Source organism: Coregonus clupeaformis, unplaced genomic scaffold (assembly GCF_020615455.1).
Source record: "Coregonus clupeaformis isolate EN_2021a unplaced genomic scaffold, ASM2061545v1 scaf0580, whole genome shotgun sequence".
Lineage (NCBI taxonomy): Eukaryota > Metazoa > Chordata > Actinopteri > Salmoniformes > Salmonidae > Coregonus > Coregonus clupeaformis.
The window spans coordinates 186,830-209,515 of NW_025534035.1; the positions used below are offsets into that span (position 1 = coordinate 186,830).

The window sequence follows — 22,686 nt, forward strand, 5'->3', positions numbered from 1 at the left end:
TACAACTCAGAACTAACCTATCGTACTATAAAACTCATTAGAACCAATTAATCATTCTATAAAACTCATTAGAACCAAAGTATCGTTCTATAAAACTCATTAGAACCAACGTATCATTCTATTAAACTCATTAGAACCAACGTATCATTCTATTAAACTCATTAGAACCAACGTATCATTCTATTAAACTCATTAGAACCAACGTATCATTCTATAAAACTCATTAGAACCAACGTATCATTCTATTAAACTCATTAGAACCAACGTATCATTCTATAAAACTCATTAGAACCAACGTATCATTCTATTAAACTCATTAGAACCAACGTATCATTCTATTAAACTCATTAGAACCAACGTATCATTCTATTAAACTCATTAGAACCAACGTATCATTCTATTAAACTCATTAGAACCAACGTATCATTCTATTAAACTCATTAGAACCAACGTATCATTCTATTAAACTCATTAGAACCAACGTATCATTCTATTAAACTCATTAGAACCAACGTATCATTCTATAAAACTAATTAGAACCAACGTATTGTTCTATAAAACTCATTAGAACCAACATATCATTCTATCAGTCTATAAAACTCATTAGAACCAACGTATCATTCTATTAAACTCATTAGAACCGACATGTCATTTTATAAAATGGGTGGTTCGAGCCCTGAATGCTGATTGGCTGACAGCCGTGGTAGATCAGACTATATAACACGGGTATGACAAAACATTTATTTTTACTGTTCTAATCACATTGGTAATCAGTTTATAATAGCAATAAGGCACCTCAGGGGTTGGTGGTATATGGCCAATATACCACGGCTAAGGGCTGTATACAGGCACTCTGCGTTGCATCATGCATAAGAACAGCCCTTAGTCGTGGTATATTGGCCATATACCACACCCCCTCTGGCATTATTGCTTAATTAGAACCAACGTATCGTTCTATCAGTCTATAAAACTCATTAGAACCAACGTATCATTCTATAAAACTCATTAGAACCAACGTATCATTCTATAAAACTCATTAGAACCAACGTATCATTCTATAAAACTCATTAGAACCAACGTATCATTCTATAAAACTCATTAGAACCAACGTATCGTTCTAGAAAACTCATTAGAACCAACGTATCATTCTATCATTCTATAAAACTCATTAGAACCAACGTATTGTTCTATAAAACTCATTAGAACCAACATATCATTCTATCAGTCTATAAAACTCATTAGAACCAACATATCATTCTATCAGTCTATAAAACTCATTAGAACCAACGTATTGTTCTATAAAACTCATTAGAACCAACATATCATTCTATAAAACTCATTAGAACCAACGTATCATTCTATAAAACTCATTAGAACCAACATATCATTCTATAAAACTCATTAGAACCAACGTATCATTCTATAAAACTCATTAGAACCAACATATCATTCTATAAAACTCATTAGAACCAACGTATCATTCTATAAACTCATTAGAACCAACGTATCATTCTATAAAACTCATTAGAACCAACGTATCATTCTATAAAACTCATTAGAACCAACGTATCATTCTATAAACTCATTAGAACCAACGTATCATTCTATAAAACTCATTAGAACCAACATATCACTCTATAATTAAGCAATAATGTCAGGGGGGGTGTGGTATATGGCCATTATAACACGACCGTTCTTAGCACGACGCAACGCAGAGTGCCTGGATACAGCCCTTAGCCGTGGTATATTGGCCATATACCACAAACCCCAGAGGTGCCTTATTGCTATTATAAACTGGTTACCAACGTAAATACAGTAGAGCAGTAAAAATACATGTTTTGTCATACCTGTGGTATACGGTCTGATATACCACGGCTGCCAGCCAATCAGCATTCAGGGCTCGAACCACCCAGTTTATAAAAACTCATTAGAACCAACGATTCATTCTATAAAACTCATCAGAACCAATATATCGTTCCATCCTTCCATCTTACCTATGGTGACACCTCAATCTGTCTGGCTGATGTTGAATACGAATAATGCCCTATATAGATCTCAGATAGGACCTCTTCAAATTAAACCATTTTATAATACGCTGAAGCTCGGCAGACATATTGGATGGTGATGGTCGTCAAAGACTGATGGGAAGATGCTTGGGCTGAGTCCCAGATGGCACCCTATTCCCTATATAGTGCACTACTTTAGACCAGAGAATGGCACCCTATTCCCTATATAGTGCACTACTTTAGACCAGAGAATGGTACCCTATTCCCTATATAGTGCACTACTTTAGACCAGAGAATGGCACCCTATTCCCTATATAGTGCACTACTTTAGACCAGAGAATGGCACCCTATTCCCTATATAGTGCACTACTTTAGACCAGAGAATGGCACCCTATTCCCTATATAGTGCACTACTTTAGACCAGAGAATGGTACCCTATTCCCTATATAGTGCACTAATTTAGACCAGAGAATGGCACCCTATTCCCTATATAGTGCACTACTTTAGACCAGAGAATGGCACCCTATTCCCTATATAGTGCACTACTTTAGACCAGAGAATGGCACCCTATTCCCTATATAGTGCACTACTTTAGACCAGAGAATGGCACCCTATTCCCTATATAGTGCACTAATTTAGACCAGAGAATGGCACCCTATTCCTATATAGTGCACTACTTTAGACCAGAGAATGGCACCCTATTCCCTATATAGTGCACTACTTTAGACCAGAGAATGGCACCCTATTCCCTATATAGTGCACTACTTTAGACCAGAGAATGGCACCCTATTCCCTATATAGTGCACTACTTTAGACCAGAGAATGGCACCCTATTCCCTATATAGTGCACTACTTTAGACCAGAGAATGGCACCCTATTCCCTATATAGTGCACTACTTTAGACCAGAGAATGGCACCCTATTCCCATATAGTGCACTACTTTAGACCAGAGAATGGCACCCTATTCCCTATATAGTGCACTACTTTAGACCAGAGAATGGCACCCTATTCCCTATATAGTGCACTACTTTAGACCAGAGAATGGCACCCTATTCCCTATATAGTGCACTACTTTAGACCAGAGAATGGCACCCTATTCCCTATATAGTGCACTACTTTAGACCAGAGAATGGCACCCTATTCCCTATATAGTGCACTACTGTTGACCAGAGAATGGCACCCTTTTCCCTATATAGTGCACTACTTTAGACCAGTGAATGGCACCCTATTCCCTATATAGTGCACTACTTTAGACCAGAGAATGGCACCCTATTCCCTATATAGTGCACTACTTTAGACCAGAGAATGGCACCCTATTCCCTACATAGTGCACTACTTTTGACCAGATCCCTTTGACCAGATCACATACCAATTTGTATGTGTGTGTGTGTGTGTGTGTGTGTGTGTGTGTGTGTGTGTGTGTGTGTGTGTGTGTGTGTGTGTGTGTGTGTGTGTGTGTGTGTGTGTGCGCTTTATTTGTGAGAATGTACACTATATGTGGAGGTAAGCTAAGCTGTGTGTGTGTTTCCAATCCACTTGGTAATTGGGAGAATGACATTGTGAGCAACAACACCATTCTGCCACCAGGCAGTACATCGACTATATTAAAACCATTTCTTTCGTCAACCTTCATAGCGACAGGATATATATGCCCACCCAGAATCCCAGCCTGTTGTGATGGTTACTGGAGTTTAGGGTTGCAAAATTACGGGAACTTTCAATAAATTCCCTGGTTTTCCATAAATCCTGGTTGAATTTATTGAAAGTTCCCCGAATTTTGCAACCCTACCGGTGTTACTGGGCTGGTTCCCAGTAACCTTACTACATCACTTCTAGGTTCAGATGAGCCATTCAATATCAACCAATGGCCAGAAGAGTATGAAAAGTGTTCATATCCCATTTTAGTGCCTCCTGACCAATCACAGCAATGCTCTGTAGTTCATTTTCCACACTCATCACACCCTCCTCTCCCCCTCCCTCCTCTCTCCTCTACTCCCTCCCTCCTCTCTCTCCTCCCTCCTCTCACCTCTACTTCCTCCCTCCTCCCTCCTCTCTCTCCCCTCTCTCCTCCCCTCTTTCCCCTCTCTCCTCCCTCCTCTCTCCTCTGTCTCCTCCCTCCCCTCTCTCCTCCCTCCTCTCTCCCCTCCCTCCTCTCTCCTCTCCCTCCTCCCTCTCCTCCATCCTCTCTCTCCTCTCCCTCTCTCCTCCCCTCTTATCTCTCCTCTCTCCTCCTCTCTCTCGCTCCCCTCTCTCCTCCCCTCTCTCCTCTTCTCCTCTCCTCCCTCCTCTCTCCTCCCCTCCTATCTCTCCTCTCTCCTCCTCTCTCTCACTCCCCTCTCTCCTCCCCTCTCTCCTCTTCTCCTCTCCTCCCTCCTCTCTCCTCCCCTCTCTCCTCCTCTCCTCCCTCCTCTCTCCTCTCTCTCCTTCCTCCCCTCTCTCCTCCCCTCTTTCCTCCTCTCCGTCATCCTCTCTCCTCTCTCTCCTCCCTCCTCTCTCTCCTCCCTCCCGTTGTCTCCTCTTCGTCCCCGTCGTGACATTTCCCTGACGAGGCTTCCTGTCACTTAACGAGGCGTTGGGGGATAATTGGTCTTGGAGGAGGAGAGGAGGAGAGAGGCAAAGCCTTCGACTGACAGACTGTCTCTACCTCATTTTCCCCAGTTCCCTCTGTCTCAGTTAATAGTACATTATGCTCAATACTCCCTATACCCCCAGTTCCCTCTATTCTGATCCAACTATTATTTCAGATCAGATCACTCCTTTTCTCTCTGCAGTACAGGTTTGCTGTGTCTTGCACACCCTGGTGAGCTAGCTTCCTCTAATCGCTGTATTGTATTGCTTGTTGAGGGGATAGTGTACCCAAAGATTGAAAAGAACTGAGCTGTGGCTGCTGAGCTCAAATGTGACTACATTCAAGAAGACAATCTGCTCGGTTCATTCTCTTTGCCTAAAGCCATATTACTGTACATGCCTGTTATACCTTCCCTCTGGAGCTGTGCTGAAGGCTGTTCCTGTTTTACCTTCCCTCTGGAGCTGTGCTGAAGGCTGTTCCTGTTTTACCTTCCCTCTGGAGCTGTGCTGAAGGCTGTATCCTGTACATAGCAAGGAGCAGCCTTGTCCCTTTACGTAACGAGGAGCAGTCCTATCTGGTAGTTGGTCAGGTTTGACCTTTTGGAACATCTAGCGGTCGCCTCGCTCCTATTTCCTCTGACATGATCCAAGGTGACGGCTTGCTCTCCTGACCACGTGCGGTGTCCTCTCCATACTCTCTGCCTGTGCCAATCATGTGATCTCTCTGTCCTGACCGGTACTGTGACCTCGACAGACGACAGCCACCAGAAATGGCAGCAGAAAGTGCTGACATGCTGCTTTCTCCAGCTGGGCTTGTATGGCTATAGCACAACCACCAGTGTTCTCTAAACAGACCAAAGGTAGAAGTCGTTGGCTCACAAAACTACCTCTAGCTTCCTTCATACTGGACACAGAGACGTAAAAATGGTACCCACGATTTCGTCTGACTCTGGGGAAGTAGATAAAGGGTATCATCCCAAAGTATCCCTTTAATAGCGGGCATTAAGGGGTCGACACATTCATGCTGGCGAGGAGGACAGATATCCCTTTAATAGCGGGCATTAAGGGGTCGACACATTCATGCTGGCGAGGAGGACAGATATCCCTTTAATAGCGGGCATTAAGGGGTCGACACATTCATGCTGGCGAGGAGGACAGATATCCCTTTAATAGCGGGCATTAAGGGGTCGACACATTCATGCTGGCGAGGGAGGACAGATATCCCTTTAATAGCGGGCATTAAGGGGTCGACACATTCATGCTGGCGAGGAGGACAGATATCCCTTTAATAGCGGGCATTAAGGGGTCGACACATTCATGCTGGCGAGGAGGACAGATATCCCTTTAATAGCGGGCAGTAAGGGGTCGACACATTCATGCTGGCGAGGAGGACATATATCCCTTTAATAGCGGGCAGTAAGGGGTCGACACATTCATGCTGGCGAGGAGGACAGATATCCCTTTAATAGCGGGCATTAAGGGGTCGACACATTCATGCTGGCGAGGAGGACAGATATAAGCCGCAAGAAAAGTGAGGACGAATTTGTATTTGTTTATGACTTTGAATTGAACAAAATAAGGTCAAGCGATCAGGGTAGATTGTTATACGATGGTTATTTTAGTATTCTCAAATGTGTTACATGAACTAGTGGTGAGAATATCATGCATAAACTTCATTTAATATTTTTCCTTTGTCATGTCTAAGGAAGAACGAGTCCACACAACACCAGTGAACTATCAGCTGAGATTAAAGTGGAACTGACGTGTTTTAGCAACATCTGCTCATATAAACCCCCAGGAAGAATATGACACCCTTTTGGAACTGACAGTGTTTTAGCAACATCTGCTCATATAAACCCCCAGGAAGAATATGACACCCTTTTGGAACTGACAGTGTTTTAGCAACATCTGCTCATATAAACCCCCAGGAAGAATATGACACCCTTTTGGAACTGACAGTGTTTTAGCAACATCTGTTCATATAAACCCCCAGGAAGAATATGACACCCTTTTGGAACTGACAGTGTTTTAGCAACATCTGCTCATATAAACCCCCAGGAAGAATATTACACCCTTTTGGAACTGACAGTGTTTTAGCAACATCTGTTCATATAAACCCCCAGGAAGAATATGACACCCTTTTGGAACTGACAGTGTTTTAGCAACATCTGCTCATATAAACCCCCAGGAAGAATATGACACCCTTTTGGAACTGACAGTGTTTTAGCAACATCTGCTCATATAAACCCCCAGGAAGAATATGACACCCTTTTGGAACTGACAGTGTTTTAGCAACATCTGCTCATATAAACCCCCAGGAAGAATATGACACCCTTTTGGAACTGACAGTGTTTTAGCAACATCTGCTCATATAAACCCCCAGGAAGAATATGACACCTTGTTTTTTTACATTTTCTTGCAAGGGAGCACTTAGATATGGCCATTTTCACTTTTATTTATCGCCCTCCAGGTTCCCTTGGAGAGTTCATCAATGAGCTTGATTCTCTCTTTTCCCCCTGACCCATCTGTCTATCTCCTCATTTGAATTCCATGCTGTCACAGTCACTAGCCCATTCAAGCTTAACATCCTTGTCATTTATCGCCCTCCAGGTTCCCTTGGAGAGTTCATCAATGAGCTTGACGCCTTGGTACGTTCCTTTCCTGAGGATGGCTCACCCCTCACAGTTCTGGGTGACTTTAACCTCCCTACGTCTACCTTTGACTCATTTCTCTCTGCCTCTTTCTTTCCACTCCTCTCCTCTTTTGACCTCACCCTCTCACCGTCCCCCCCTACTCACAAGGCAGGCAATACGCTTGACCTCATCTTTACTAGATGCTGTTGTTCTACTAATCTCACTGCAACTCCCCTCCATGCCTCCGACCACTACTTTGTATCCTTTTCTCTCTCGCTCTCCTCCAACACTACTCACTCTGCCCCTACTCAGATGGTAATGCACCGTCGCAACCTTCGCTCTCTCTCTCCTGCTACTCTCTCCTCTTCCATCCTATCATCTCTTCCCTCTGCTCAAACCTTCTCCCTCCAATCTCCTGATTCTGCCTCCTCAACCCTCCTCTCCTCCCTTTCTGCATCCTTTGACTCTCTATGTCCCCCATCCTCCCGGCCGGCTCGGTCCTCCCCTCCTGCTCCGTGGCTTGACGACTCATTGCGAGCTCACAGAACAGGGCTCCGGGCAGCCGAGCGGAAATGGAGGAAAACTAGACTCCCTGCGGACCTGGCATCTTTTCACTCCCTCCTCTCTACATTTTCTTCCTCTGTTTCTGCTGCTAAAGCCACTTTCTACCACTCTAAATTCCAAGCATGTGCCTCTAACCCTAGGAAGCTCTTTGCCACCTTCTCCTCCCTGCTGAATCCTCCTCCCCCTCCTCCCTCTCTGTGGATGACTTCGTCAACCATTTTGAAAAGAAGGTTGATGACATCCGATCCTCGTTTGTTAAGTCAAATGACATTGTTGGTCCTGCTCACACTGCCCTACCCTATGCTTTGACTTCTTTCTCCCCTCTCTCTCCAGATGAAATCTTGCGACTTGTGACGGCCGGCCGCCCAACAACCTGCCAGCTTGACCCTATCCCCTCCTCTCTTCTCTAGACCATTTCCGGAGACCTTCTCCCTTACCTCACCTCGCTCATCAACTCATCCTTGACCGCTGGCTATGTCCCTTCCGTCTTCAAGAGAACGAGAGTTGCACCCCTTCTCAAAAAACCTACACTCGATCCCTCCGATGTCAACAACTACAGACCAGTATCCCTTCTTTATTTTCTCTCCAAAACTCTTGAGCGTGCCGTCTTTAGCCAACTCTCTTGCTATCTCTCTCAGAATGACCTTCTTGATCCAAACCAGTCAGGTTTCAAGACTGGTCATTCAACTGAGACTGCTCTTCTCTGTTTCACGGAGGCTCTCCGCACTGCTAAAGCTAACTATCTCTCCTCTGCTCTTGTACTTCTAGACCTGTCTGCTGCCTTTGATACTGTGAACCATCAGATCCTACTCTCCCCCCTCTCCGAGTTGGGCATCTCCGGCGCGGCTCACTCTTGGATTGCGTCCTACCTGACCGGTCGCTCCTACCAAGTGGCGTGGCGAGAATCTGTCTCCACACCACGTGCTCTCACCACTGGTGTCCCCCAGGGCTCAGTTCTAGGCCCTCTCCTATTCTCGCTATACACCAAGTCACTTGGCTCTGTCATATCCTCACATGGCCTCTCCTATCATTGCTACGCAGACGACACACAACTAATCTTCTCTTTTCCCCCTTCTGATAACCAGGTGGCGAATCGCATCTCTGCATGTCTGGCAGACATATCAGTGTGGATGACGGATCACCACCTCAAGCTGAACCTCGGCAAGACGGAGCTGCTCTTCCTCCCGGGGAAGGACTGCCCGTTCCATGATCTCGCCATCACGGTTGACAACTCCGTTGTGTCCTCCTTCCAGAGTGCAAAGAGCCTTGGCGTGACCCTGGACAACACCCTGTCGTTCTCCACTAACATCAAGGCGGTGACCCGATCCTGTAGGTTCATGCTCTACAACATTTAGATAGTACGACCCTGCCTTACACAGGAAGCGGCACAGGTCCTAATCCAGGCACTTGTCATCTCCCGTCTGGATTACTGCATCTCGCTGTTGGCTGGGCTCCCTGCCTGTGCCATTAAACCCCTACAACTCATCCAGAATGCCGCAGCCCGTCTGGTGTTCAACCTTCCCAAGTTCTCTCACGTCACCCCGCTCCTCCGCACACTCCACTGGCTTCCAGTTGAAGCTCGCATCTGCTACAAGACCATGGTGCTTGCCTACGGAGCTGTGAGGGGATGGGCACCTCCGTACCTTCAGGCTCTGATCAGTCCCTACACCCAAATGAGGGCATTGTGTTCATCCACCTCTGGCCTGCTGGCCCCCACTGTACATAGGATGCTGTATATAGCATTTTAACATATTAAAACAGAAGAGCCTCAAGCATGTGTCTGTACACTTTCCCTCCACTTCGCGCCATAAACGGGACACACGAAAGCAGAGTAATTGAAGTTGAATTCCCAGATGCAAGCGCATCAGGCTGTAATTTCATGAAGTAGATGACTCAACTGTTGACTCATTGGTCGTGTCTACACTTGACACTTACATGTCACTCCTGCTATCAGAATACGAAGATCGCATTGAAAAGACGGGTCTAGACGGACAAAAGTCGCTTTGTGGTCTGATTGTGTTCAGATCTGACTGACCACTTGAGGAGGTGGTCAGGGATGCATTGTGTGCGGATTTCTCCTCAGTCTGGACTCAATCAGGCTATCGAAATCGCATACAGTGGGCGACGTCATCAGCACTCCTCCCACAAGTCGCCAGAAAACGTGTGTTTTGTGACCGAGAGGCACCTTTTCATTATAACGTTGGAGGAAATAAGTTTCTAGCGAGTGAGGAACATGTTTGCTGGCCTCATAAACGCTACCCAGCTAGCTAATATTTAGAAAAATGTTTTTATTTGTTTGGCTAGAGTTATACTAACCCGTTTGCGATCCCTTTAGTGTTGCTGGCTAGCTACAGAGGTTAGCTGGCTAGTTAGCTACTGCCATCAGTCGTTGCTGTGTTATCATATTTTGCCTACTCCATCATTTGCAAAATGCATAGTGGCATTTGAATATAGCGCGGGAAAATGGAATCACTGTGGACACGGCAGACACATTTAAAAATGTAGGTGTAGGTTCATGATGCAATTCGTAATTCCATGATCAGAACTCTACGATCAGAACTCTACGATCAGAACTCTACGATCAGAACTCCATGATCAGAACTCTACGATCAGAACTCTACGATCAAATCTCTACGATCAGAACTCTACGATCAGAACTCTACGATCAGAACTCTATGATCATAACTCTATGATCAGAACTCTATGATCAGAATACTAAAGCTGCAGGAACTGTCTAGACACAGCCATTTTATACTGGCTTGTGTGTCCTATTCGGGACCTATTCAGGGCCTTGTGTTTGACACGTGCGCGCTAGCCTATTAGCCACCTTGCTAGTTATGACTGACTGATCATTGCCCTTGCTAGTTTGATTGTATTGACATTCCCAGCCTTGGTTACGGTCGTCCGTTTTTGTCGAAAATATTGAGTCATTGAAACTGAAACTGAAACAGTGCATCCCGAATGGAGGCTGCAAATAATGTACCAGGCCAGCTGTGATTTACAACCTGATAGCAATATTTTTTGGACTACCAAGAAATGTATTGGTGAATTATATGAATCATGCATTGAACTGCATCCACCTATTCTGCCAACAATGTCTTACTGTACGTCATGGAATTTTTATCAAATACAACCTATTTTTAAAACCTCTTATCAAGTTGGTTTTGAAGCATAAACTGGGAATATTATATTTTTCCTGTAATTTCACAGGCACTGGTGAAGAGGAGCAGCGATTTGCGGGGGGGCTACTGAAGACATGATGTCTGATGTGGAGCCAGACCCAGAGGACCCCGATGGGTCAATGGGAGGCGCCATCAGAAGGACCTGATTGTGTCAGCAGACCAGAGAAGATGGGGAGAAAAGGCGTCATCAGAATGAAAACCGGAGCACCCGTCCGCCGCAGCCTGAACATCTGATTGTGATCACACCTTAGAGACTATTTTCACACCTGCTTCTCAATGCTTTTTGCCACGACTGCCACTCAATCACCCACCCTTAACGTACAGCGCCTTCAGAACGTATTCACACCCTTTGACATATATATATCATACGGTATGTGCTGCACCAATGTTGATTCGAACAGCGCCGGAGAAGATGGCTGCCGTTTTACAGCCCTCTAACCAATTGTACTACTATGTGTGTTTTTCCGCGTTATTTGTAATTTATTTTGTACATAATGTTTCTGCCATCGTCTCTTATAACCAAAAAGAGCTTCTGGATATCAGGACAGCGATTACTCACCTCGTATTGGACGAAGATATTTTCTTCAACGAGGCGGAAGGATATCCTACAGACACCCGACAAGGTCCAAATCCCTGTCATTCGCATGAGGAAGAGACGGAGATATCGTGGACGTAGGTCGGGGTGCCTTGTAAGGATCCGACGGCGAGCGAGTAAACTGCCGCTCCCATCAATCCTATTAGCCAATCTTCAATCATTTGAGAATAAATTGGATGACCTAAGATTACGGTTATCCTACCAACGGGACATTAAAAACTGTAATATCTTATGTTTCACCGAGTCGTGACTGAACGACGACATGGACAACATACAGCTAGCGGGCTATACGCTACATCGGCAAGATAGAACGGCTGACTCCGGTAAGACAAGGGGTGGCGGTCTGTGTATATTTGTAAACAACAGCTGGTGCACAAAATCAAATACTAAGGAAGTCTCGAGGTTTTGCTCGCCTGAGGTAGAGTATCTTATGATAAGCTGTAGACCACACTATTTACCAAGAGAGTTTTCATCTATATTTTTCATAGCTGTCTATTTACCACCACAAACCAATGATGGCATTAAGATTGCACTGAATGAGCTGTATAAGGCCATAAGTCAACGGGAAAACGCTCATCCAGAGGCAGCGCTCCTAGTGGCCGGGGACTTTAATGCAGGGAAACTTAAATCCATTCTACCTAATTTCTACCAGCATGTTAAATGTGCAACCAGAGGAAAAAAAAACTCTAGACCACCTTTACTCCACACACAGAGACGCATACAAAGCTCTCCCTCACCCTCCATTTGGAAAATCTGACCATAATTCTATCCTCCTGATTTCTGCTAACAAGCAAAAACTAAAGCAGGAAGCACCAGTGACTCCGTCAATAAAGAAGTGGTCAGATGACGCAGATGCTAAGCTACAGGACTGTTTTGCTAGCACAGACTGGAACATGTTCCGGGATTCTTCAGATAGCATTGAGGAGTACACCACATCAATCACTGGCTTCATCAATAAGTGCATCGGTGATGTCGTCCCCACAGTGACCGTACGTACATACCCCAACCAGAAGCCATGGATTACAGGAAACTTCCGCACTGAGCCAAAGGGTAGAGCTGCCGCTTTCATGGAGCGGGACTCTAACCCGGACGCTTATAAGAAATCCCGCTATGCCCTCCGACGAACCATCAAACAGGCAAAGAGTCAACACAGGACTAAGATTGAATCGTACTACACCGGCTCTGACGCTCGTCGGATGTGGCAGGGCTTGAAAACTATTACAGACTACAAAGGGAAGCACAGCCACGAGCTGCCCAGTGACACAAGACTTCCGACGAGCTAAACCACTTCTATGCTCGCTTCGAGGCAAGCAACACTGAAGCATGCATGAGAGCACCAGCTGTTCCGGATGACTATGTGATCACGTTCTCCGTAGCCGATGTGAGTAAGACTTTTAAGCAGGTCAACATTCACAAGGCCTCAGGGCCAGACGGATTACCAGGATGTGTATTCCGAGCATGTGCTGACCAACTGGCAAGTATCTTCACTGACATTTTCAACAGGAAAAAAAAGAGGACTGAGCATGCCCCCATTCTCATCGACGGGGCTGTAGTGGAACAGGTTGAGAGCTTCAAGTTCCTTGGTGTCCATATCACCAACAAACTATCATGGTCCAAACACACCAAGACAGTCGTGAAGAGGGCACAACAAAGCCTATTCCCCCTCAGGAGACTGAAAAGATTTGGCATGGGTCCTCAGATCCTCAAAAAATTATACAGCTGCACCATCGAGAGCATCCTGACTGGTTGCATCACCGCCTGGTATGGCAACTGCTTGGCCTCCGACCGCAAGGCACTACAGAGGGTAGTGCGTACGGCCCAGTACATCACTGGGGCCAAGCTTCCTGCCATCCAGGACCTCTATACCAGGCGGTGTCAGAGGAAGGCCCTCAAAATTGTCAAAGACTCCAGCCACCCTAGTCATAGACTGTTCTCTCTGCTACCGCACGGCAAGCGGTACCAGAGTGCCAAGTCTAGGTCCAAAAGACTTCTCAACAGCTTCTACCCCCAAGCCATAAGACTCCTGAACAGCTAATCATGGCTACCCGGACTATTTGCACTGCCCCCCACCCCATCTTTTTACGCTGCTGCTACTCTGTTAATTATTTATGCATAGTCACTTTAACTCCACCCACATGTACATATTACTTCAACTACCTCAACTTGCCGGTGCCCCCGCACATTGACTCTGCACCGGTACCCCCCTGTATATATAGCCTCCCTACTGTTATTTTATTTAACTTCTGCTCTTTTTTACTTATGTCATGCAATAAAATGCAAATTAATTACATAAAAATCATACAATGTGATTTTCTGGATTTTTGTTTTAGATTCCGTCTCTCACAGTTGAAGTGTACCTATGATAAAAATTACAGACCTCTACATGCTTTGTAAGTAGGAAAACCTGCAAAATCGGTAGTGTATCAAATACTTGTTCTCCCCACTGTACACATGTTCATGAAATACAATAGATGGCCGTAATCACCCCCAGACACACCTGGCTAACTTGATGGGTCATGTAATCATCTGGCGAAGCTGAGTTTTTTTTACATGTAGCTAGCTAGCTAGCTAGCTAGCTAAACAATGAACCATAATCCCAACCCATAGCTAAAGTACAACCAGATTGTCATAGCTAGCCACCATGCATTAAATGCTGGAGAATAAATCTGCAGATAGCTAAAGCTAACCAACTAGGTTCAATGTTAGCTAGCTAGCTAACAGTAGACTATAACTAGCAATGCAAATGGTTTTCTGAGATACAAATAATATTACTACACAGATCATACACGTAACGTTATTTAGCGACCCAGCAAGCTAACGTTCACTAGCTAGCTAACAGTACACTTTCACTTGTAATGAACATAACTTTCTGACAAAATAAGAAACATATAATATCTGAAAATGTAGCTTCACGGCAGAGTGGAACCATTTAACTCTGTTTTGTTTGTAGCTACATCTTGTTTGTTTGGCCAGTGTTGTGTCAAGTCACTCCGGTTCACACTGACCGTGGCGTGTGCAGAAAGTAGCCCTTCACTTTTTCCAACTGATCTGTCGATAGCGCTTGCTAAATTCAGGGCATCGATTTTGTTTAGAAAAGTAGCAAAACCTTTGTAGGTCTCGATGCCTAACGTTATATCTTTCAAAAACGGTGCAGTAGAAAGGACTATCAACACATACTGAGCAGCTCACGTTATAGACAGAAGCGTGCTACATGGCAGACCAATCCAAACTCATCTCCCGGCATGTCCAGCCCACCCATTATCTCAGCCAATCATGGCTAATGGAAAGGTTCCTGTCTTTTTCCGTGGCTAAACCCAACTAGGCTCGTAATTTAACAATTGTATTCATATTTACGGATGGAATACAAGTTTTGTTATTAAAGCACATGAAAGTTCACATGTTCCAGAAGGCATTTCTCTTGACTTTTTCCACATTTTGTTGTGTTACAGCCTGCATTTAAAATGTTGTTGTTTTTTGTCACTGGCCTACACACTGTCTCTGGCCTACACACTGTCTCTGGCCTACACACTGTCACTGGCCTACACACTGTCTCTGGCCTACACACTGTCTCTGGCCTACACACTGTCTCTGGCCTACACACTGTCTCTGGCCTACACACTGTCTCTGGCCTACACACTGTCTCTGGCCTACACACTGTCTCTGGCCTACACACTGTCTCTGGCCTACACACTGTCTCTGGCCTACACACTGTCTCTGGCCTACACACTGTCTCTGGCCTACACACTGTCTCTGGCCTACACACTGTCTCTGGCCTACACACTGTCTCTGGCCTACACACTGTCTCTGGCCTACACACTGTCTCTGGCCTACACACTGTCTCTGGCCTACACACTGTCTCTGGCCTACACACTGTCTCTGGCCTACACACTGTCACTGGCCTACACACTGTCTCTGGCCTACACACTGTCTCTGGCCTACACACTGTCTCTGGCCTACACACTGTCTCTGGCCTACACACTGTCTCTGGCCTACACACTGTCTCTGGCCTACACACATCCCATAATGTCAAAGTGGAATAACGTTTTTTACCAATACATACCGAGCAGCTCACGTTAGCAGACATTGAATATCCCTTTGAGCATGGTGAAGTTATTAATTACACTTTGGATGGTGTACATGGTGTATGGATGGTGTATCAATACACCCAGTCACTACAAAGGTACAGACGTCCTTCCTAACTCAGTTGTCGTAGAGGAAGGAAACCGCTCAGGGATTTCACCATAAGGCCAATGGTGACTTTAAAACAGTTACAGAGTTTATTGGCTGTGATAGGAGAAAACTGAGGATAGATCAACAACATTGTAGTTACTCCACAATACTAACCTAACTGAAAGAGTGAAACGAAGGAAGCCTGTACAGAATAAAAATATTCTAAAACATGCATCCTGTTTGCAACAAGGCACTAAAGTAATACTGCTAAAACTGTGGCAAAGAAATTCACTTTTTGTCCTGAATACAAAGTGTTATGTTTGGGGCAAATCCAATACAACACATTACTGAGTACCACTCTCCATATTTTCAAGCATTGTGGTGGCTGCATCATGTTATGGGTATGCTTGTAATCGTTAAGTACTAGGGAGTTTTTCAGGATAAAAAATAAACGGAATGGAGCTAAGCACAGTCTTTCCACCAGACACTGGGAGATGAATTCACCTTTCAGCAGGACAATAACCCAAAACACAATGCCAAAACTACACTGGAGTTGCTTACCAAGAAGACGGTGAATGTTCCAGTTTTGTCTTAAATCTACTTGAAAATCTATGGCAAGACCCGAAAATGGTTGTCTAGCAATGATCAACAACCAATTTGACAGAGCTTGAAGAATTTAGAAAATAATAATTGCGGGAAAAAAAATCAATTTAATCAATTTTGAATTCAGGTTGTAACACAACAAAATGTGAAATAAGTCAAGGGGTATGAATACTTTCTTAAGGTTGACATGCTGTAACAACTGATTCATAACACATGAGTGCGCAGTGGAGCTTTCACTGTGGGGACGATGGAATTAGGTAACCAAGTAATTGGAATACCATTAGGACCTGAGAAATGTGGCATGTTGTCTGGTGCACTCGAGCAGAAATAAAAAGCAATCGGTGTTGTATTGATAATGGGTAATAAACACGTTACACTATTGCAATTCACGAATGTACAGTCTGACTGCAACCTATTGTTTTCCATCACGCACAACATGTCACACGTCACAATTCAACTGTTCTTTAGTTCCCATACCAACAAGAGGGGAGAATAGAACTGCAATAAAATAGACAGCCTATTGTCAGCGCTTTCCTTTCCCTAGTCTCGTTGCATTGTGCTATAGTGTTGCGGTTTCTTTGCAACGATATAACCCCATTCTATAGACATGAATACTACACTTACTTTCGTGCTTGGAGGTGCCCCATGTGTGCCGCGGAACTCCGGGACTCTTGATAATCGCTCTTCCAGCTGATTTCAGAGCATCCATGCTTTAGGTGTGTCTCTGACAGTAGCGCCTAACCTAACGTAGCAGGCGTAAAATAAACTCTGACAGCGGCAAGTGGATAGCCTACCTTGCCTCCGCTTGCTTTGGCTCCGAAACGGAAACAGTAGACTAGTAGCCAACCTACATAGGCTACAATAGTAGACTACGAGTGAACCGCCTGCGGCTAGGGCATTTGTGCGGCGTTCACATCCTAGTCGGAACTAGGAAACTCGGAAATCTCAGACTTGCTGATTCGTTGAACGCGGCACGTGTATAACTACAACCAGTTAGCATGTCAGAAATGTCCGAGTTCCGACCAACTCCGGTTCCCTGAAACAAGGGTGTAGTGAAAGCATGGGAAAGCGCAGCCTCCATTAACCCGTTGCTGTTCGGTAGGCTACTGTAATAATATGCCATTTAGCAGACGCTTTTATCCAAAGCGACTTACAGTCATACGTGTATACATTTTTATTTTTATTGTGCATGGGTGGTCCCGGGAATCGAACCCACTACCTTGGCGTTACAAGCGCCGTGCTCTACCAGCTGAGCTACAGAGGACTACTGCCTGGCGTTGGGGCGGATTGGCGGAACATAGGAGGTGGTCACGAAGGAAATGTGTGCCACACCCATTTCTGGAGAGGTCTTGCATTGGATGCGGGCGGGGTAAACCAATGCACAAAATACATCGTTTAGATCATCTAGTTCAGGGATGGGTAACTGCGGGCCGCGTTTTGAAGGCCCTCGGATCAAATCCCCTCCCTCCCCCCAGTCAGGTCTCAACTTACTGCTGCGAGATAGAATAGTATAATACACAAGGTGACATTTCTAAATTGAGTTGTGCATCAGCAGTTTTTCTCTTGGTATGTTAGTCACTGACAGTCGCTCTGGATAAGAGCGTCTGCTAAATGACTTAAACGTAAATGTAGCCCAAGTCAGCTAACACTCAATGAGTTCAGATGATGTGTGGCACCGCCCTTATCAAAGTTACCCATACCTGGTCTAGCTAGTTTTTTATTTTATCTTATATAGTTCGAATTATAGCCATGTTGATGGACATGGCTTATATATGGAATTCAATTACTAAATGGACAACGACAAACCATTGTGGAAGAATAAAAGCAAGGCTGCACAGGTAGGCTAGCAGGTAGATTTGATGAGCGTTCAATTCGCTTCAACGTTTGCTACGTTGCGGAACTGTTTGTACTGAACGACCCGTTTCCCCCAAAACGTTATTGTGTGTTCTTGAACAGACTTTGAGGTACGTTTGCTCCGTTTGGTGGGTTGTGCCGGGGTGTGGCTTGACGCAATGAGTGACGTTTTTAAAGGGCAGGGGTGCATTTTGAATGGAACACGAGTAGGTAGCCTATAGCCAAAGCTAAAACTTTTAAGCTGATACAAGATGGTGAAATTATAAAAACTAGTGCGTAGCCAGACTATGTAGCTAGGATTACTTAAAGCATTAAGAAGAAAAAAAGCTGAGGGCCTAAAATCTTCTTAAAATCAAAGTCACAAACAGCAAAACAAACATTTGAAACAATCATCCCTTGACCAGAAATCATGTCAATCAAGTGTTCAACTTGCAACAATGTAACAATTTGCATGCAAGTTCTGTGCAGGGGAACGTCACCTATAACCTTTCACCTTAAAGTTTCCTCTTTCATTTGTCTATGTTACCCATTCAAGCACTGCCACCTCCTGAAATTATTATTAGGCTACATAACCTACCGAACCCACACATAATTATTTATTTTACCTAGCAGGCCTATTGACTGAACAATTAACCCAATCTATCAAAGTACACATTTATTTTAGTCATTTCAGCAGACACTCTTATCCAGAGCGACTTACAGTTACATCAACTATATATTAGGTTGCTAATAGCATGGGCTCCTTATGATAAGAACTATACCCTGTATCAAATTATATTAAATGAAAAGTAGGACTTAAAACCCGTGAAAACAGCCCGTTTAGAATAACGTATTAAATAATTGTTAGATCCAATCAAGGTCTGTCCTTGGATACAGATGATACAATTTGCCAAACTCTACCGCTGCTCTGAAGTGACTGGATCAATATCAGGGTTCCAGCGCCCTCTGTTGAATATGAGAAGTCATTACACCAGATCCCCATACAGTCCCTCGACTCCTGTTCATGTCGCTACTTTACTTTGTTCAGACCAGTGGAAATACTGTAGGTCACAATGTAACTAAATAACAATGTTCTAAATAGTCTTTAGGTAGAACAGAAAACCAGCAGGGTTCTGGACCTCGTAGATTAGAGTTGAGTATCCCTGCCCAATACTATAAATATAGCATGAAGCGTTCGACTCAAATAACATACACTACTGGTCAAAAGTTTTAGAACACCTACTCATTTAAGGGTTTTTCTTTATTTTTACTATTTTCTACATTGTGGAATAATAGTGAAGACATCAAAACTATGAAAACACATATGGAATTATGTAGTAACCAAAAAAGCGTTAAACAAATGAAAATATATTTTATAATTGAGATGTTTGAAATAGCCACCCTTTGCCTTGATGACAGCTTTGCACACTCTTGGCATTATCTCAACCAGCTTCACCTGGAATGCTTTTCCAACTGTCTTGAAGGTGTTCCCACATATGCTGAGCACTTGTTGGCTGCTTTTCCTTCACTCTGCGGTCCGACTCATCCCAAACCATCTCAATTGGGTGGAGGTCGGGGGATTGTGGAGGCCAGGTCATCTGATGCAGCACTCCATCACTCTCCTTCTTGGTATAATAGCCCTTACACAGCCTGGAGGTGTGTTGGGTCATTGTCCTGTTGGGATGGCGCATCGCTGATGGGATAGCGTATCGCTGCAGAATGCTGTGGTAGCCATGCTAGTTAAGTGTGCCTTGAATTCTAAATAAATCACAGACAGTGTCACCAGCAAAGGACCCCCACACCATAACACCTCCTCCTCCAAGCTTTACGGTGGGAAATACACATGCAGAGATCATTCGTTCACCCACACGCGTCTCACAAAGACATGGCGGATGGAACCAAAAATCTCAAATTTGGACTCCAGACCAAGGGACAGATTTCCACCGGTCTAATGTCCATTTCTCGTGTTTCTTGGACAAAGCAAGTCTCTTCTTCGTATTGGTGTCCTTTTGTAGTGGTTTCTTTGCAGCAATTCGTCCATGAAGGCCTGATTCAGACAGTCTTCTCTGAACAGTTGATATTGAGATGTGTCGGTTACTTGAACTCTGTGAAGCATTTATTTGGGCTGCAATTTCTGAGGCTGGTAACTCTAATGAACTTATCTTCTGCAGCAGAGGTATTCTCTGGGTCTTCCATTCTGTGGCGGTCCTCATGAGAGCCAGTTTCATAATAGTGCTTGATGGTTTTTGCGACGGCACCTGAAGAAACGTTCAAAGTTCTTGACATTTTCCGGATTGACTTACCTTCATGTTTTAAAGCAATGATGGACTGTCGTTTCTCTTTGCTTATTTGAGCTGTTCTTGCCATAATATGGACTTGGTCTTTTACCAAATAGGGCTATCTTCTGTATACCCCACCTACCTTGTCACAACACAACTGATTGGCTCAAACGCATTAAGAAGGAAATAAATTCCACAAATTAACTTTTAACAAGGCACACCTGTTAATTTAAATGCATTCCAGGTGACTACCTCATGAAGCTGGTTGAGAGAATGCAGAGAGTGTGCAAAGCTGTTATCAAGGCAAAGGGTGGCTATTTGAAGAATCTCAAATCTCAAATATATTTGGATTTGTTTAACAGTTTTTTGGTTACTACATGATTCCATATGTGTTATTTCATAGTTTTGATGTCTTCACTATTATTCTACAATGTAGAAAATAGTAAAAATAAAGAAAAACCCTTGAATGAGTAGGTGTTCTAAAACTTTAGACCGGTAGTGTATGTTATTTGAGTCGAACGCTTCATGCTATATTTATAGTATTGGGCAGGGATACTCAACTCTAACCTACGAGGTCCAGAGCCTGCTGGTGTTCTGTTCTACCTGATCATGAGTCCCAGGTCTAAATCAGTCCCAGATTAGAGGGGAACGATGACGAAATGCAGTGGAACTGGCTTCCAGGTCCAGAGTGGAGTTTGAGGGGTTTAGGGCTTCGTTCCAAATGACACCCTATTCTCTATATAGTGCACTACTTTTGACCAGGACCCACAGGGCCATTTGGGACACAGACTAGGACTACCCTGAACGATGAGATTTAGGTGACTGATAAAATAAAATAAAAATAGAACAAGACACGAGACAACGTTCAGTTTTGTCCTTCATGGTGAAACCTTTCTTCATGTTTTTTTATTCCTCTTTAAATTCACATTGTGCCCCACCAACACATCATCCCCCCTCAGCCACTCCAGTGGAAGACTTAGGACATGGAATCAGGGGACATCAGCCTGGTCACTAACTTTAGGATCAAGGTGGTTTGGCTCTGACCGTTTCTGAGACCACCAATGTACCACAGGTGATGGATGGTGATTGCATCTAACAGTGTCCTGTACCGTCAGGCCAATCTCAGACGACAGTGTCCTGAACCGTCAGGCCAATCTCAGACGACAGTGTCCTGTACCGTCAGGCCAATCTCAGACGACAGTGTCCTGAACCGTCAGGCCAATCTCAGACGACAGTGTCCTGAACCGTCAGGCCAATCTCAGACGACAGTGTCCTGAACCGTCAGGCCAATCTCAGACGACAGTGTCCTGTACAGGCAGGCCAATCTCAGACGACAGTGTCCTGAACCGTCAGGCCAATCTCAGACAACAGTGTCCTGTACAGGCAGGCCAATCTCAGACAACAGTGTCCTGAACCGTCAGGCCAATCTCAGACGACAGTGTCCTGAACCGTCAGGCCAATCTCAGACGACAGTGTCCTGAACCGTCAGGCCAATCTCAGACGACAGTGTCCTGAACCGTCAGGCCAATCTCAGACGACAGTGTCCTGTACCGTCAGGCCAATCTCAGACGACAGTGTCCTGAACCGTCAGGCCAATCTCAGACGACAGTGTCCTGAACCGTCAGGCCAATCTCAGACGACAGTGTCCTGAACCGTCAGGCCAATCTCAGACAACAGTGTCCTGAACAGTCAGGCTATATCCCAAATGGCACCCTATTCCCTATATAGTGCACTACTTTTGGCTAGGGCCCATAGTGATCTATCCCTGGTCAAAAGTAATGAACTAGATAGGGAATTTAATTTTGGATGCAGTTGCACAGTCACCTCTCAGAGTTTCACAGCATGACATCGTCAGTGTCGGGGTGGGAGGGAAGAGTTTAATACCTCATCAGTGTCAGGACAGGAGGAGAGAGTTGCAGCATCCTGTTACACATGGCCAACCCCTACAGAACAAAAACATGCTTTTAGATGTCTTACATTTCCATGTAATCTTATTTATTATGATCGAAAAGCTAAAACAGATCATAGATCAGCACTCCAACTCTGAGACGCTTGATACACACGGCCCCCATGTCTCTCTCTCTCCCCCCCCCTCTCTCTCTCTCTCTCTCTCTCTCTCTCTCTCTCTCTCTCTCTCTCTCTCTCTCTCTCTCTCTCTCTCTCTCTCTCTCTCTCTCTCTCTCTCTCTCTCTCTCTCTCTCTCTCTCTCTCTCTCTCTCTCTCTCTCTCTCTCGTTGAAGCAGGGTGTGGTCT

At 44.6% G+C, this 22,686-nt stretch overlaps 1 protein-coding gene across 1 annotated transcript in view; it reads right to left on the reverse strand.

The window, feature by feature from the left end:
* Positions 1 to 17,154, reverse strand: part of LOC121566095 (low density lipoprotein receptor adapter protein 1-like) — a 123,599-nt gene extending 106,445 nt beyond the window's left edge. The window contains exon 1 of the mRNA XM_045216028.1: positions 16,946 to 17,154. Within this exon, the coding sequence (XP_045071963.1) occupies positions 16,946 to 17,030 (85 nt within the window). The 5' untranslated portion in view covers positions 17,031 to 17,154. The remainder of the gene's footprint in view (positions 1 to 16,945) is intronic.
* Positions 17,155 to 22,686: the final 5,532 nt, after the last annotated feature.